We start from the raw sequence: 18265 nt of genomic DNA on the forward strand, positions 1-18265 counted from the left end.
ACTTTTCACCACAGCTTTATGGGCCCTGGTCAAAAGTATTGCACTATGTAGGGCAAAGCTGGGCGATATGGACAAAAATCCATATTGTGATAAATTGCCTAAATTGATTCAATAACGATTAATAAAACTATATATTTATAACAATCTGCACCATGTTTTTTTTTCATCCTTTAAACTACTATGACTGGTTTGACTGTTGTAAGCCGTCAATTGTCTCATTAACTATCACCCATATTAGCAAACTTAATTCATTTATACTTGACATTTCTCTAGTATAGGCTACTTATCATAATGAACGATATTAGCAAAATGCCTGTGATAAGTGATCGGTATGGTCGGTGTTGATTTATGTTTCCTTTATAGTCCCAGCTCTAATATAGGTCGCTCCCCTCCAACCTCTGTACTTTGACCTCTTACCCACAGGAACTCCGGAGGCGTGGCGCGTGATGATGTCCCTTAAGTCAGGTCTGCTGGCGGAGAGCACGTGGGCCCTGGACACCATCAACATCCTGCTGTATGACGACAACACTGTGTCCTCCTTCACCCTCGCACAGGTGAGACACAAACCATATCCAATGATATCCATTATCCACGAGACGGGACTAAACCAATGATATTCCCTCCGATATCTATACTATACCATGTCGAATACAGGCCCACACCATGGCTTCATTCTAAGTGGTGTGGATATTTGACAACCTGCACCCCCGCACATTGACTCGGTACCAGGTACCCCCTCCCCTGTATAACGCCTCGTTATTGCTATTTTGTGTTAATTTTTATTTGATTTTTTACTTCAGTTTATTTTGCAAATATTTTCTTAACTCCATTTCTTGAACTGCACTGTTGGTTAAGGGCTTGGAAGTAAGCATTTCACGGTAAGGTCTACACTTATAGTTATATTCGGCATATGTGACAAATATAATTTGATTTGACCATGACTGGATGAAGGACAAATGATTAAGCTATTGTCTATGGTCTTTCACACAATAATTTCAGAATGCACCCAACTAATATGTTGTTCCCTGTGTTATCCCAGTTGCCTGGCTTCCTGGAGCTGATCGTGGAGTACTTCCGCCGGTGCCTGATCTCCATCTTTGGGATCCTGGATGAGTATGAGGTGGGCACAGAGGGACAGAGAACGCTGCTAGGACCAATCGCAGACCAGGAGGAAGAGCCTACCGTTCCAGAGCTCGGCAGCCAATTACGCGAAGAGCAGAGGGATAACAGGCTAGAAGAGGCGGAGATAGAGAAGCCCACAGCCAATGGCAGCACAGAGGAGGCGGTCCCAGACGAAAAGACGGAGGAGCCTGTCGAGGTGACTGTGAAAGAGGAGAAGGTAGAAGGGGAAGAATCTGAGGTGGGGGCAACCACAGAGCAGTCTGAGCCTCCCCAGCCCGAGGGGCCCCCAGAGCCGAGGCCCAAACAGGCCAGTAAGTACGACAAGCTGCCTATCAAGGTGGAGGAGAAGAGTGCGGAGGAGGACCAGGTGGAGGAGCGCCAGGGACTCAGCCTGCCCAGGGGCTTCAACTCCGGCCTGCTGCACTGGAAGGCTGGAGGGGGGGACTCCACGGCTCACATCCAAACACACTTCGAGAAACGCAGAGAAGAGACGGACAGCAAGCATACAGAGGAGAGGAAGGTGGAAGAAGGGGCCGTTGTAGAGAAGACCATGACTGAGACAGCCACCGTGGACGATATGCTGAGTGCCCGACCAGGCTCTCAGTCTCTGTCAGAGAGGAACGATCTTACTGGGACGTTCTCCTTTGTAGGAGGGGCGCAGACCCAAAGCCCTATCTTAACCCTGCTGGAGGACGAGCCTCGCTGCTGGGACGAGGCGCCCCTCTCCACGGCCGAACCCTGGCAGGACGCCCTGGCCCGCCGCTGTGTCTGCGTCTCCAACATCGTCCGCGGCCTCTCCTTCATCCCAGGGAACGACAACGACATGTCCCGCCACCCAGGCCTGGTGCTGATCCTGGGGCGGCTGGTCCTTCTGCATCACCTGCACCCCCAGAGGAGGAGGACGCCCCCCAGCTACCAGAGAGAGGAGGAGCAGGGCCGGGCCTGCAGCAAGGACGAGTGGTGGTGGGACTGTTTGTCAGCCCTCAGGGAGAACACTCTGGTCACCCTGGCTAACATCTCAGGTCAACTAGACCTGTCCCTCTACCCAGAGAGCATCTGTCTGCCCGTCCTGGACGGGCTGCTCCACTGGATGGTGTGTCCCTCTGCCGAGGCCCAGGACCCCTTCACCACGGCGGGCTGCTCCTCCTCCCTCACCCCCCAGAGATTGGTGCTGGAGTGCCTGTGCAAGCTGAGCATCCAGGACAACAACGTGGACCTCTTGCTGGCCACGCCGCCGTTCAGCCGCCAGGAGAAGCTCTACGCCACCCTGGTGCGCCACGTGGGTGAGCGGAAGTCCCAGGTATGCCGGGAGATGGCGGTGGCTGTGCTCTCTAACCTGGCACAGGGGGACCCGACGGCGGCGCGTGCCATCGCTCTGCAGAAGGGCAGCGTGGGAACACTCATCGGCTTCCTGGAGGACTGCGTGGCCATGGCCCAGCACCAGCAGGGACCCCACAGCCTGTTACACCCAGCACCAGTCCCTCACCCCGAACCCCCCAGCGTTAACATGATGTGCAGGGCCGCCAAGGCTCTGCTGGCCATGGCCAAGGTGAAGGAGAACCGGCCAGAGTTTGTTCTCTACGAGAGCAGGCTACTGGATAGCTCTCTGTCCTCTGTGCTGAGCTCTGCCGTGGCGGCCATCATGTGTGAAGTACTGTTTAAGATTGGACGCTCCTCGTGACAGCCACAGGCAAAGACACAGAGGGAGGGGGGGTGCTTGGTCTGACAGCCAAGCTACAGTGAACACGAACATGGGTGTGCGTGGTATAATATTTTTATTTAAATAAAACAAAAATGTTTTTACATACAAATAAATATATAGAATATATATAGCTCCTATGCCCCATTCGCAACCTTCATTTGGGATTTTTAAATCATTTTAATACAAATATTTAATACTTTGTATTTTACATTTTTATCTATTATTTTTATTTGTCGGTTCTTTTTGTTTTAACCAAAGTTGGCACCCGATGATAGAGAACGTACTTTAGTTTTGGGGTCTCTTGCTCTTTAAAAAAATGTTTGGTAATTATCCGTGGCTGTTTGTCTGTGTGGGATCTTTCTGATTGTGGTTTTCTGCAGGAAGAAGCAGACTTATTTAAATTGTGAATCATGTTGTAGATAGACATCTTATGTATTAATGTAAAGGAAAAAAACACTGACTTAACTCTGAATATACAGATCATCATGTATCCTGTTCTGGGGGGTAGAAAGTATATTGTGCAAAAGGATTAAGGGCCTGACTCAATCAGAACCACTTTAGCTGATATTTTGATGGTGGAACTGCGTTAGAGCTGTCAAATCAGCAGGATTCCACCCTGCATCCCACTGCTGGCTTCCCAGTAGGAGGCACCCTTTCCTCTGGTCTAAAAAACAATTTCCCAATGCCAGTGATTGGAAAGGGATAGGGATACCTAGTCAGTTGTACAACTGAAATGTGTCTTCCGCATTTAACCCAACCTCTGAATCAGAGAGGTGCGTGGGGCTGGCCCTGTGTAGGGTGTGATGTTAAAGGGGTTCTGTGGTCACTAAAGATCCCATGGCACTTATCGTAAGAGTAGGGGTGTTAACGCTAAATTCCCAATCTGGCCCTCAAATCATCCCCAGCTTCCAATTGGCTCATCCCCCCTCTCACCTGTAACTTTTCCCCAGCTCGTTGCTGTAAATGAGAATTTGTTCTCAGTCTACTTACCTGGTAAAATAAAAATCTACAAGCGGCTCCTGGCATTATACCTAAAGTGAACATTGCCATTGGATGCAATGGAGTCGCATTAAGAAAATCCCACGCAGCCTTGTTTACAAGTTTGAACACTGGAATGTGAGAGAATTCCTCATTATTTCATTTGAATGATTTTCAATTCGATGGGTGTGGCTTCGTGACAATAACCACAAGAGCAGCTGCTCACCAATTTGACAGCACCGACACAGTTCCACCTCCGTCACCGCTAAAACATGAGCTATACGGGTGTCGGCTATCGCTTGATCAGATTGTAATTAGGCCTTAGTTGGCTTGTTTGGGGGAGATTATTAAATAAGCATTGCATAATAATATTACAATAACAGTATATGAGGGAGACATGAGTCACCCTGTTCAACTGACTTACTTCCTGGTAACCATAGCAACAGACAGGTAAACTCTCAAACCCACGTGCAGTACTTCCCTCAGTCTTATTTTTTCTTTTTATATATATAAAAGCCCATTTGTATATAGAAGTTGTATATTCAGACAGCCCTATTTGGTATAGAGAAGTGATGGTAGTTGATCATTATAATGGATGTTATGATTACTTTGTATTTGAATAATGGATATTTGGTGACTCTTCAACTGGAGGTCAGTCATTTTATGTATTTAAAAGAATTATGTTGACTGACTGACACAGGTCTATATAGGGATGATTTCAGTCTGACTAGCTTTGACACACTTATTTAGATTGTACAGTCAGCTAACAAATAGATCACAATGGGCAGAACTGTATTCCGGAATTGAATTGTTTTAAAAAATCATGTCCGATTGACAGTTAACATTTGATGAACATTGTTTTCAGTAAAATGTTTATACTATATGTTCCACATGTTAAGAATAAATGTACATGAAATCTGGTTGAGCACTGTGAATGGTGTTTGACTCTTTTGTCCAGAGATTGTAAACTGGAGAATCGTGGCAGAATGAATATGGCCAAACGTTTTTATTCACTTCCATTGTCCAAGAATCTCCTCTACAAAGTATCACAACCAACCATGTAAAAAAAAAATGCGCCCATTCATGACTAAGTCGCTTTGGATAAAAACGTCTGCTAAATAACTGCAACCAATCAGACTGTAGATAACTACAGAGGTTTATTTAGCACAGCGGGCAAGGAATGATCACATACACAGAGAAGTGTCGGTTCAGCTGTAACCAACACCGTGCTCCACGTCACAGCTGTGGCATGACGCGCTCTTTCAACTTTGTGTGTGAAAACATCAGGGGCGGCAGTCACAAGCACATTTAGGACACGTATTTCTACGGCTGGCCAGGACAGTTTCAAATAGTTCAGGTCTGTTCTCGCTTTGATACTTGTCTTTCATGGGAATAGCTGACGGCAAACACTTAAATAGGTGTTACATTGGATGATGGTCTGTTTTAAGTGAAACCAGACAGGTGCCTCACATTCAGCTGGCCAGTCTTCAGAACTGCAAACACATTTAGCTTTTTTGGTTTCATAGAACAAAAATAGAAGTGTCAATTATATCATGATGGCCTATGAATAAATCCAAATATTAGAAAGCAGTTGCTGCCTAGGAATACTGTGCTAGTCTGTTTGTGTTATCATGTTAAGTTGTCACTCATTGGCATGACAAAAATATTTTGCTTGACAACGAGCAATGGAGTTGGCAAGAGCACACAGACTGGCACTAAGCCTAACTCCTATACTAGTACAAGACAGTCCTGTGATCAGAAATTAAGATTAACCATGATGCCTCAATCCAAAAGTTTAGTTTAGTTCATGATTTCTCTTCCACACAAGGAGTACTCTGCATGGACTTCAGATGAGCATCAGTGAATGAGCCCAGTAACCTGCCAGTGGATGCCAAGTTCCTTTCCTTCTCAGCCCATGCCACAGTAATTGTTTAAATCAGTGGTTTATTAAGGCTGCCCTGAACCAGACAGGGAGAATGTCAGCTAGATCCGTTGTTCTCTTTAGACTTGAAGATGGAGTCCCATTCCTCCGAGTTGGCCGGTCCTTCCTCATTTTTGGGAATAGCTGGGAAAACAGACTGCATCTTCTGCCTGAACTCTGTTAGCTGTGAAGATGAAGTGGAGATTTCTTGAGCAGTACATGCTTTATTTGTTTACATTTACTGAGTGTTAGTTAAAAAGTGTTGTTAGTCTTTCATGCTTTTCCGATGGAATGATAAGGGCAAGACCATGAGATGGTTAATACGTACACTATGGACCCCCATGGCTTTCCAGACTGCGACACTGAGCAGGCCCACTCCACACCAGGCGTAGAGAGAGCCCCACCCCAGGGCACGGAGAGCCAGGGACGCCCCAGTCTCCGGTACTGCAGCAGTGGCCATTGTTCCCTTGAGAGAACACATACATACACACAAGAGTTGCTCTACACATGGTTCCAAACTTAAGGTTACTTTCGTAACCCCGGTTCTCTGATGAGTGAGCTTTATCACCAACTCGAAGGACCTATCAAAAGCGTCTGTTGGAGACAGATGGGTAGAATGGCACTTCCTTATAAGGAGCCTCTCTCCCACTTTTCTTTCTCACGCTTTTGCAACCAGGGGAAGGCGGTGCTACATCTCACTCATCAGAGAATCGGAGTTACTTGTTTCAATGTATCACTATGGGGATATGGCTGCAAAACATGCTCTTCGAAGCCTGGGTAGTCCCAACCCTCAGAGACGCCGAAACAGGGAGAATGCACCAAGAAGGGGGGGGGGGGGGGGGGGGGGTGATTACAAAGTGAAGGGAAGCCCAATTCAGCTCACATAATCTCAGTTTAATGAGATGTACCTAATAGGTTAACTCCTATAGGAGAGGGCTCTTTCAGTCCCACTACAAGGGCGGTCACTCGTCATTATAAAACAAAGAGAAAAGGACCAACCCTCTTGAGTGTAGTTGCCCAATGAACGAAGAGCACAACGCCCTTGCCTGAGATCTCGTTCAATCCAAGTACTGGACAACAGTGGGGCCGTCCTTCTGGGGAAGGCGACAGGCGAAAGCCACAGACTATGGTGCGACAATGAGAATGTCGACGGGGCAGGTACATTAACCTGGGCAGACTGCGGACGCAAACAGTTGCTGGTAGAGTACATTCTGCTTAGGGTTACGCCACTGGCAGTAAAGCGAAAGACTGAGGAATATTGCTTTTCAGCGGCTAGAGCCAGCACAATAGACAGGTCCCAGGACTAGCTAAAGACTTATAGACTGGGCGTAAGCGACAGTGGATAAACTGTACAACTGTCAGGGCCTTGGCAGGCCGAGAAAGCGGCTAGAGGACATTAACAATGACGACACCTTCACTCCATCCCAAAAAAAGTCCTGCAAGGCGCATTGGACCATGGAAAACAGAGTGTAAGGAGGAACAATCTGTTTAGTCATACCACTTCTCCAAGAAAAACTGTAAAAACAGAGCATGCATAAGGGTGCTGGCACTCTATTCCCAGAGGCGCCGCCCTATCATCCTTTTTCCTGTCTATGCCCCAAGGGCGAAAGCATTCCGGTGAGGGTAGAGAATTGCTTGGTTGCTTGTAGTTACTCCACATAATTAACCTAAATACCAGAGTGAAAAGAATACGGAATACAAATATTCCAAAACATGTATCCTGTATGGAACAAGGCACTAAAGTAAAAAAAAATGTAAAGCAAAGGAATAAACTTTTTGGCTTAAATGCAAAGCTTTGTGCTTGGGGCAAACATCCCATCCCTGAGTAACTGCCTCCTTATTTTCAAGCATGGTGGTGGCTGCGTCATGGTATGCTTGACATCGTCAAAGACTGGGGAGTTTTTCCAGGATAAAAATAAACAGGATGGAGCTTAAGAAGAGGCTAAATCCAAGAGGGAAACCATCTTCAGACTGCTTTACAGCAGACACAGGGAGAGGACTTCACCTTTCAGTAGGACAATAACCTACACTGGTTGCTTACCAAGAAGACAGTGAATGTTCCTGAGATTTTAAATCCACTTTAAAAATCTATGGGAAGACTTAAATTGCGGTCTAGCCATGATACCCAACACTATGACAGAGCTTGAAGATTTTTTTTTTTTAATTGTTCAAAGCTCTTATAAGACTCACAGCCCTAATCGCTGCCAAAAGGTGTTTCTAACATGGGGTGAATTCTTAGCTTATCAAGGTATATTAGTATTTTATTTTCATTAATTTAAAAAACGATATCCACGTTTTTATTCTACTTCAACAGAGTATTTTGTGTAGACCCAAAAATATAACAAAAAAAATGTTTTATCCAACTTTGTAACATAACAAAATGTGGAAAAAAAATCAAGGGGGTGAATACTTATGATACCCACTGTACATGAGTTGATCTACACATGGGCCCAAAGTGAGCAGAAAACAACATTTTAAAGGAGGTGAAAACTGTTAGCCACCCTGCAAACGGAATTTATCTAACTGAAAGAGAAACTCTAAACCTACCCTGGAAGAGGAGCTGTATTTCAAGGTTACGTCGCAAATGTCACCCTATTCCTTATATAGTGCACTACTTTTAACCAGGCCTCTGGTCAAAAGCAATGCACTCTGCAGGGAAAAGTGTACCATTTGGGATGCATCCAAGACTGAAGAAGCAGTTTAGAAACCAGATGCAGGTCACTAATATTATTACCTCTCAATGTAATTATTGTCCATGTGGCCTGCTCATTAGATTAGCTATTATTAGAGTTTGGCCAGACTCAGTGTAGCTCTTCCTAGATGGTTAAAAGGCTGCCTGAAGAGATTTGATTTGGTGTAGGCTAGTCAGTGTCCATCAACATCAGCTGCCTATCCCTAGTGTTGCATATAATGTTACCAACTGTCTTATTTTACGTCTGATTCTTTACGAGTTGTTTTGCTCTGATGGGTATGAGCGGTCCTGTGAGTGTGCTACAAACATGTCTTATGGAGTTTGGTCACTAATTTGCAGAGTTTACTAACTCTCTCCTCAAAACCAGCCATAAGTCATAACAGCATGAAATCTACACATGCGAGTTGCCAGATTCATGTATGAGATGCCATCACAGCAGCAAGATTTGTGACCTGTTGCCACGAGAAAAGGGCAACCAGTGAAGAACAAACACCATTGTAAATACAACCCATATTTATGCTTATTTATTTTATCTTGTGTCCTTTAACTATTTGTACATTGTATATATATATATAATATGACATTTGTAATGTCTTTACTGTTTTGAAACTTCTGTATGTGTAATGTTTACTGTTCATTTTTGTTGTTTTTCACCTTATATATTCACTTTGTATGTTGTCTACCTCACTTGCTTTGGCAATGTTAACACGTTTCCCATGCCAATAAAGCCCTTGAATTGAATTGAATTGATACCAGAGACAACCCTGGTTCCATGACAAACAAGCCTTGGTATCTGCTCTTTACAGTGCCCCCATTAACATAACAGTGACATGTTAACTGTAGAAATCTCGTCAGGTTCTGGACAATCTCTACAGTCCATCTCTGTTCTCTGTGAAAGAAGCACTCCAGCCAGCCAGTGTGACCTCACAACCGCATACCTCTCACAAAGCACTAAATCTAATTTGACCACTTTACAAGGCATATTCGGCTGAGATTGATGTTTACAAAGATGGCCCTATGGGCTTAAAAATAGACTTAAAAATCCAACAAAGGCACCACTATGCTGCTGGGCCAAGTATATCTTATCAGCTCAGAACTTGTGACCCTCCCAAATGGCACCCTATTCCCTAAATAGTGCACTACTTTGTCCAGAGCCCTGGGCCTGTATTCACAAAGCATCTCAGAAAAGTTCCTAGTAATCCTGTTAAAGCCCGTTTAAAGACAAAAAGAAATCTCTCAGCTCAAAGTAACATTTCTCAGCTGGTAATCAGACCGTTTGAGGTACCACAAAGGAAAGATGGCAATGCCTCGTCGTGATTGTTGCAAATTATGGGGAATAACCAATCACGATGAGGCATCGCCAGCTGTGAACTCTATCGACCCCTTTCCAGTACACAACACACTGACGCGCTCGACTCTTGCTGGCAGTAAGAAAGCCATCTCCATCTGCACCCATTCAACATAGATTTACAACTCTTTACTTCAACAAAATATATTTTTGGAGTTCTCATACACTTACAATGATGTTTAGATTTCTGTTTAAATAGTCGCTAAGATTATATTTGTTTGATCTTTGCAAAATAACTATTTTGGGTGTAGCAATTGTTAGCTCGAATGCTAATGCTCATTGATATAGGCTGTATCAAAAGCTAGCCAAAGAGATTTTACTGGTTGAAGTGTTTAAGTATAATGCAGTTGATTTGCGGTGATGACACAAACATTATATTAAGCAGGACTAGGGCGGTCACAAAACTTTGTCAGCCAATGATTGTCAGACAAATAACGGTTGGTCTGACGGTAATTGACCGTTAATTAACAAACACATTTAGCATCTCCTGGCTTCGACACAAGCCACTGATGCAGACCTTTGGAACATCTACATTTTTAAAAGTCTAACAAATCCATGTAATATAACCTTCACAATAAATCCATGATTTATTTTAGACACGTTTAAAGAGGCATGATAGGAAGAAAATGTAGTCTATTTCAGAAGAATAGCATACTCTTGAGTTGTTCTTATGTTAGGTCCTGGTGTGGCTATGCCAAATGGCTGTGGGCTACACAAGTTAATTTAGCAGACAAAATTGTCTTAGAATTCTGTGGCATTATTTTAAAGTATAAAGAATAAAATTTAACAAAGCTGAATAAAATAGATAAATAGGTACTTCTTTATGCTTAATTTAGAGTTATTAATGTAACTTTAGTTGTTCTTCAAACGTTGGGCTATATGTTTGGATTTTTAATACATTGTAAGGCTGCATGATGAGACTAATGATGATTTGAAAAAAACTTGCTTGAAAGGCAATGAGCTCTGCTTTGTTTTTTTGGAGAAGGCTGTACATATTTCAATAGTCTCTCATTCACAACTTGACAAGCATGTGATAATGCCTGGAATTTTACGGTGGCATCCCCTTTGTGGCTGTAATGACCATCATCATGCACCAGTCTCGAAACAGGGGCAGTGGGAAATAAAATACATGTCATGTATGCTTTTAAATAGCGAATGGAGGACGCTTTTCCTGTGGGTTATTTTCATGCCAGCCAGGTTGGCTATACTCCTGCTGTAAAGATAAACAATGTGCTTAATATTAGGAATTTGATAAATAAATATAGTAGGCCTAGTCTATAGAAAGCTAATGGGACAACCCTCTTTTTAGTAGAGGCCATCACTGTTTTCTCGCCCAATTGCATAGCCTATAGAAATGTTGCAACGTGAGCTCATGAAGTTTGATTAGATTTTCGATTACATTTGCATTGATGTCAGGTGATTAGGGGAACAATAGAGTGCTGAGTACCAGGCAGTTAGCAAGTTTGGTAGGCTACTAATGATCAGCAGCAGCATCAGCTTGGAGAAGCCTAATTACCGTGACTAAACGGCCACGTGGAATTTGACTGCGTTCATGACTCGTGACCGCCGGTGTGGCGATAATTTGGTCACAGCAACAGCCCTAAGCAGGACATTCATACGAGCCTTGAAATCCAATTGCATTCGCACTTCGGCCCGCAGGTAGTATAACTTTTCATTACATTTCATTACATTTCACTATAGCACAACGGTTTGATTTGTCTAATCTTAGCAATTTCTTCTTAGCTAGCTACATAGCCGTCTTTGTATCAAAGATAATTGCGTAATTATCGTATTTCGTCGTCCTAACGTAGTCTACACTGCTATCTGCCCAGCAGCTAGCCAGCTAGCTAACGTCCACCGTCTACCGAATAGCAGCACTGTAAAAACTATTACACTCAACTGAACGACTTGATTAGTGTAGTGTTAGCTAGCTACATAGTTGTCTTTGCTGTCTTCGTATCCAAGATAATTGTGTAGTTTAGAGTGTGTAGTCTTAGAGTGATTATCTTAATTTACCGAGGTTAGCTAGCCAGCTATTGGTCGTCCTTAACGTAGGAGACACTGCTAGCTAGCCAACAGCTAGCCAACGTCTACCGAATAGAACTTCCTCACTCAACAACCCGGTCGCATTCCGCTTCGCTCCACAGGTAGTATGACATTTTCATTTCATTTCATTACAGTACAACGGTTTGATTTGTTTGATCGTAGCTAGCTACATAGCTAGCTACATAGCCGTCTTTGTATCAAAGATAATTGTGTAGTCTAGAGCGATTTCCTAGGTTAGCTAGCCAGCTATTGTCGTTCTTTTAACGCAACGTAACGTAATCAACACTGCTAGCTAGCCAGCTAGCCCCCGAATAGCAGCACTGTAGAAACTATCACACTCAACGGAACGACTTGATTAGTGTAGTGTCAACAACGCAGCCACTGCCAGCTAGCCTACTTCAGCAGTACTGTATCATTTTAATCATTTTAGTCAATAAGATTCTTGCTACGTAAGCTTAACTTTCTGAACATTCGAGACGTGTAGTCCACTTGTCATTCCAATCTCCTTTGCATTAGCGTAGCCTCTTCTGTAGCCTGTCAACTATGTGTCTGTCTATCCCTGTTCTCTCCTCTCTGCACAGACCATACAAACGCTCCACACCGCGTGGCCGCGGCCACCCTAATCTGGTGGTCCCAGCGCGCACGACCCACGTGGAGTTCCAGGTCTCCGGTAGCCTCTGGAACTGCCGATCTGCGGCCAACAAGGCAGAGTTCATCTCAGCCTATGCCACCCTCCAGTCCCTCGACTTCTTGGCACTGACGGAAACATGGATCACCACAGATAACACTGCTACTCCTACTGCTCTCTCTTCGTCCGCCCACGTGTTCTCGCACACCCCGAGAGCTTCTGGTCAGCGGGGTGGTGGCACCGGGATCCTCATCCCTCCCAAGTGGTCATTCTCTCTTTCTCCCCTTACCCATCTGTCTATCGCCTCCTTTGAATTCCATGCTGTCACAGTTACCAGCCCTTTCAAGCTTAACATCCTTATCATTTATCGCCCTCCAGGTTCCCTCGGAGAGTTCATCAATGAGCTTGATGCCTTGATAAGCTCCTTTCCTGAGGACGGCTCACCTCTCACAGTTCTGGGCGACTTTAACCTCCCCACGTCTACCTTTGACTCATTCCTCTCTGCCTCCTTTCCACTCCTCTCCTTTTGACCTCACCCTCTCACCTTCCCCCCCTACTCACAAGGCAGGCAATACGCTCAACCTCATCTTTACTAGATGCTGTTCTTCCACTAACCTCATTGCAACTCCCCTCCAAGTCTCCGACCACTACCTTGTATCCTTTTCCCTCTCGCTCTCATCCAACACTTCCCACACTGCCCCTACTCGGATGGTATCGCGCGTCCCAACCTTCGCTCTCTCTCCCCCGCTACTCTCTCCTCTTCCATCCTATCATCTCTTCCCTCTGCTCAAACCTTCTCCAACCTATCTCCTGATTCTGCCTCCTCAACCCTCCTCTCCTCCCTTTCTGCATCCTTTGACTCTCTATGTCCCCTATCCTCCAGGCCGGCTCGGTCCTCCCCTCCCGCTCCGTGGCTCGACGACTCATTGCGAGCTCACAGAACAAGGCTCCGGGCAGCCGAGCGGAAATGGAGGAAAACTCGCCTCCCTGCGGACCTGGCATCCTTTCACTCCCTCCTCTCTACATTTTCCTCTTCTGTCTCTGCTGCTAAAGCCACTTTCTTCCACTCTAAATACCAAGCATCTGCCTCTAACCCTAGGAAGCTCTTTGCCACCTTCTCCTCCCTCCTGAATCCTCCTCCCCCTCCCCCCTCCTCCCTCTCTGCAGATGACTTCGTCAACCATTTTGAAAAGAAGGTCGACGACATCCGATCCTCGTTTGCTAAGTCAAACGACACCGCTGGTTCTGCTCACACTGCCCTACCCTGTGCTCTGACCTCTTTCTCCCCTCTCTCTCCAGATGAAATCTCGCGTCTTGTGACGGCCGGCCGCCCAACAACCTGCCCGCTTGACCCTATCCCCTCCTCTCTTCTCCAGACCATTTCCGGAGACCTTCTCCCTTACCTCACCTCGCTCATCAACTCATCCCTGACCGCTGGCTACGTCCCTTCCGTCTTCAAGAGAGCGAGAGTTGCACCCCTTCTGAAAAAACCTACACTCGATCCCTCCGATGTCAACAACTACAGACCAGTATCCCTTCTTTCTTTTCTCTCCAAAACTCTTGAACGTGCCGTCCTTGGCCAGCTCTCCCGCTATCTCTCTCAGAATGACCTTCTTGATCCAAATCAGTCAGGTTTCAAGACTAGTCATTCAACTGAGACTGCTCTTCTCTGTATCACGGAGGCGCTCAGCACTGCTAAAGCTAACTCTCTCTCTCTGCTCTCATCCTTCTAGACCTATCGGCTGCCTTCGATACTGTGAACCATCAGATCCTCCTCTCCACCCTCTCCGAGTTGGGCATCTCCGGCGCGGCCCGCGCTTGGATTGCGTCCTACCTGACAGGTCGCTCCTACCAGGTGGCGTGGCGAGAATCTGTCTCCTCACCACGCGCTCTCACCACTGGCGTCCCCAGGGCTCTGTTCTAGGCCCTCTCCTATTCTCGCTATACACCAAGTCACTTGGCTCTGTCATAACCTCACATGGTCTCTCCTATCATTGCTATGCAGACGACACATAATTAATCTTCTCCTTTCCCCCTTCTGATGACCAGGTGGCGAATCGCATCTCTGCATGTCTGGCAGACATATCAGTGTGGATGACGGATCACCACCTCAAGCTGAACCTCGGCAAGACGGAGCTGCTCTTCCTCCCGGGAAGGACTGCCCGTTCCATGATCTCGCCATCACGGTTGACAACTCCATTGTGTCCTCCTCCCAGAGCGCTAAGAACATTGGCGTGATCCTGGACAACACCCTGTCGTTCTCAACTAACATCAAGGCGGTGGCCCGTTCCTGTAGGTTCATGCTCTACAACATCCGCAGAGTACGACCCTGCCTCACACAGGAAGCGGCGCAGGTCCTAATCCAGGCACTTGTCATCTCCCGTCTGGATTACTGCAACTCGCTGTTGGCTGGGCTCCCTGCCTGTGCCATTAAACCCCTACAACTCATCCAGAACGCCGCAGCCCGTCTGGTGTTCAACCTTCCCAAGTTCTCTCACGTCACCCCGCTCCTCCGCTCCCTCCACTGGCTTCCAGTTGAAGCTTGCATCCGCTACAAGACCATGGTGCTTGCCTACGGAGCTGTGAGGGGAACGGCACCTCAGTACCTCCAGGCTCTGATCAGGCCCTACACCCAAACAAGGGCACTGCGTTCATCCACCTCTGGCCTGCTCGCCTCCCTACCACTGAGGAAGTACAGTTCCGCTCAGCCCAGTCAAAACTGTTCGCTGCTCTGGCCCCCAATGGTGGAACAAACTCCCTCACGACGCCAGGACAGCGGAGTCAATCACCACCTTCCGGAGACACCTGAAACCCCACCTCTTTAAGGAATACCTAGGATAGGATAAAGTAATCCTTCTCCCCCCTTAAAAGATTTAGATGCACTATTGTAAAGTGGCTGTTCCACTGGATGTCATAAGGTGAACGCACCAATTTGTAAGTCGCTCTGGATAAGAGCGTCTGCTAAATGACTTAAATGTAATGTAAATGTATGTAATCCAAAAGTAGTGTGAAATGCACTCATTAGCAACATGTAAATAGAGCCTTTTTTTTTGCTGCTGTTCTGTAGGAACTCCCTCCCCCTTGTTCTGCCACCAACTTGCGTGCATCGTCCTAGTGTGGAAATCTTTGCAAACACAGAAAGGGGTCTATACAGCATGCTTCAGACCACGACAGTGAATGTGAGCATATATCAAATGTTGTAATGGTAAAACTTTTTATAAAACATTTGCCTGACAGGATCTTAATTATTGCCATGCATAGCCTTTTTTTAATCACATGTTTATGGTTAAAAGTGTAATTTGCACAATATTACCGTTATCAACACACTCATCGTCACTCCCGTTTAACAACTAAATTGCTTTGGCACGGTAGGCATCAAGTCACTTGCCGATAATGTTGCATACAACGTTGACAGGCCATCATTTTCATCAAACACTATCAAAGTTAACATAAGCACTATAGATGCCTTCAATTGCATAATTTATAGGCATGCCCAATTGAGGGATATTTTTAACAACGTGATGTGGCGTTCCAAATGGATAACTTGAAATAACATGAACTAAGTAATTAAATAATCCAAAGAAAATCATGTATTTATTAGCCTAGTGGTATTTAGGCATGTCAGGTAAAATATGTCTTGTGAAATTGTCAAGAGATACTACTGTTACATGTAAATCTAGATTATCTATGGATTGATATAATATCAAAACATTATTAACTCAAAAGCAATTGCATGTGACAGAAACCACTGGCTCACTGCAATTTTCTATTATCAAGACATCTGCTGGTAACTTAACTGGTTAGGACAGCTTATTGGGTGTCCTAAATACTGTAACTGTTTGAATCCCCAAGCAGACTAGGTGAAAAATCTGTTGGTGTGCCCTTGAGCAAGGCATTTAACGCTGATTGCTCCTGTAAGTCACTCTGGATAAGAGTGTCTACTAAATTACCAAAATGTAAACATTATCCCACCAATGTAGCAATTTTGTAGAACAGCAGTTACAGGGTGAGCACACTTGCTACCAATTGTGCTGTGCCATAAAGATACAGTTGTGCTTGCCTTGCATACATGGAGGTCATGGAATGCAATTAATGACTTACATTTCAGACATTGTCATTATGTAGCCCAGCCCTACATAATATCACTTCGTCATGGGTCAAGACTAACATGAATGTAACTTAACCTGTATGTAATGCTGTAGCTATATCAAATCATAGCTACCTTGCTAAACCAGCCTGGACTCTTTTTCTTGGCCAAGGCTAACGTGGAGCCGAATCCTGCTATCATCCCAGCAGATGCGACAGTCGTCAGGAAAGCTGCACCTGAAAAAGGTCGATGGGACGTTGGTTATGGGTCTCAAAAAAATGATAATTTGAGTAATCAACTATACTAGCTAGCCAATAATTCAATTATTTGCAGTGAGTATGTCAGGGTCAAGCTAATGTGGCTAACAGCAGCAATACAAAAACCGAATTAACTGTGCAAACAGTGAAACAATTGTTAAATAAGCAGTCTGCTTGCCTTTCATTAGCTGTAGTTTGTCGTCGTTATCTGTCACAATTGCAGTAGTGACATTCAAACTCGTGTTTTCTTTCTCAGCTGTCATTTTGTAAAAAAGCAAGCCTCTGTCCATCACTTAAAGAATTCCGGTGGAAACATGCTAGGAACATTTAATTCGTTTTTAACGTTCTGTCACGAAAATCTAAGCCATTTTAGGGCTACCGAATCAATACATCGTAGTATAATGATTCAGTACTGTGCATTTGAACATGGGAATGTATATTTTCATCTGAGAGTTAAATACATATACGGGTACAACGATTCCCATGACACTACGTCAGTGGTGTAAAGTACTTAAGTAGTACTTTAAGTATTTTTGGGGGGTATGTACACTTTGCTTTACTATTTATATTACAAAAGTACTCATTACATTTCGAATGCTTAGCAGAACAGGAAAATTGTCAAATTCACGGACTTAATCACGAGAACATCCCTGGTCATCCCTAACAGTTACTGCCTAACTTGTGCTCGCTCACATGTGTTTGTGGGAGCTGCATTACATTATAGGCAGCGGCATCGTGAGACTGGGCGGGCTGTCCTTTTAGTCATACAAATTTCCCAGCTTTCAAACAATGAACACAAAAATGCGCTCCACAACGAGACTATGATATTGTACTATAATAATTGGGATGATGTGAGATGTATCAAAGCATCCTGCTGGACACCACTAGCCCACTACCTGTAGCGTCTATTCATGAAAATACAGTATCTTCTGGTCGGGGGAGTTTTCTGAAGAGCCAGTGACGACCCTTCATTCAAGCAGGTGGGGCAGAGCCTGTTTTGCATGTTATTTTGGCATTAATACGTGCCACATATCAGTTTGCAAACAATGTAAAATAATATATATCATTGAGTTAATACAGCTGCATACAAACATGGTCTCTTTTGTGTTTTCTTGAGTAAGGCAACTCCAAAATGCAGGTGTTTCAGCCTAGCTTGGTGCTTTCTGTGGTGTTGGGGCAAGTGAGCAGAAAATACAAAGCGTTGTGCCGTAATTAGCTCAGTGTTCTGTCACTCATGGGGACTTTATGTCACTGCCAAGTGTAAGAGGAGACATTGAACATTCTAGCCCTTAGGCAGCTGTCATAGAAGTGCCAATCCAAGAAGGCTCAAAGTCATTGGTCACAGATAAAATGATAGCTTTGATTGTGAAAGTATGATGGTGACATGATCAGTCCAATCTTAGCTAGCAGTCATCATCATGAATCAAGTCGACAATCTACTGGAAAATGCCATAGTTTGCACATCTCAATTGGCATTAGAAACC

At 44.9% G+C, this 18265-nt stretch overlaps 2 protein-coding genes across 2 annotated transcripts in view; one reads left to right on the plus strand and one right to left on the minus strand.

Moving 5' to 3' along the window:
- The window catches only part of LOC115139633 (AT-rich interactive domain-containing protein 1B-like), a 116847-nt gene extending 112110 nt beyond the window's left edge, over window positions 1-4737 (plus strand). Inside the window, 2 exon segments of the mRNA XM_065026458.1 lie at window positions 424-554; window positions 1040-4737. Coding sequence (XP_064882530.1) covers window positions 424-554; window positions 1040-2803 — 1895 coding nt within the window. The 3' untranslated portion in view covers window positions 2804-4737.
- Window positions 4738-4934: 197 nt separating this feature from the next.
- On the minus strand, window positions 4935-17093 carry tmem242 (transmembrane protein 242). The gene is made up of 4 exons (XM_029677244.2): window positions 16960-17093; window positions 16660-16760; window positions 6052-6189; window positions 4935-5907 (listed from the first exon to the last, which is right to left on the minus strand). Exons 1-4 carry the CDS (start codon window positions 17069-17071, stop codon window positions 5782-5784), a joined length of 477 nt encoding a protein of 158 aa, XP_029533104.1. The 5' UTR covers window positions 17072-17093; the 3' UTR covers window positions 4935-5781.
- Between the last annotated feature and the right edge of the window lie 1172 nt (window positions 17094-18265).

This window comes from Oncorhynchus nerka, linkage group LG13, assembly GCF_034236695.1.
Source record: "Oncorhynchus nerka isolate Pitt River linkage group LG13, Oner_Uvic_2.0, whole genome shotgun sequence".
Lineage (NCBI taxonomy): Eukaryota > Metazoa > Chordata > Actinopteri > Salmoniformes > Salmonidae > Oncorhynchus > Oncorhynchus nerka.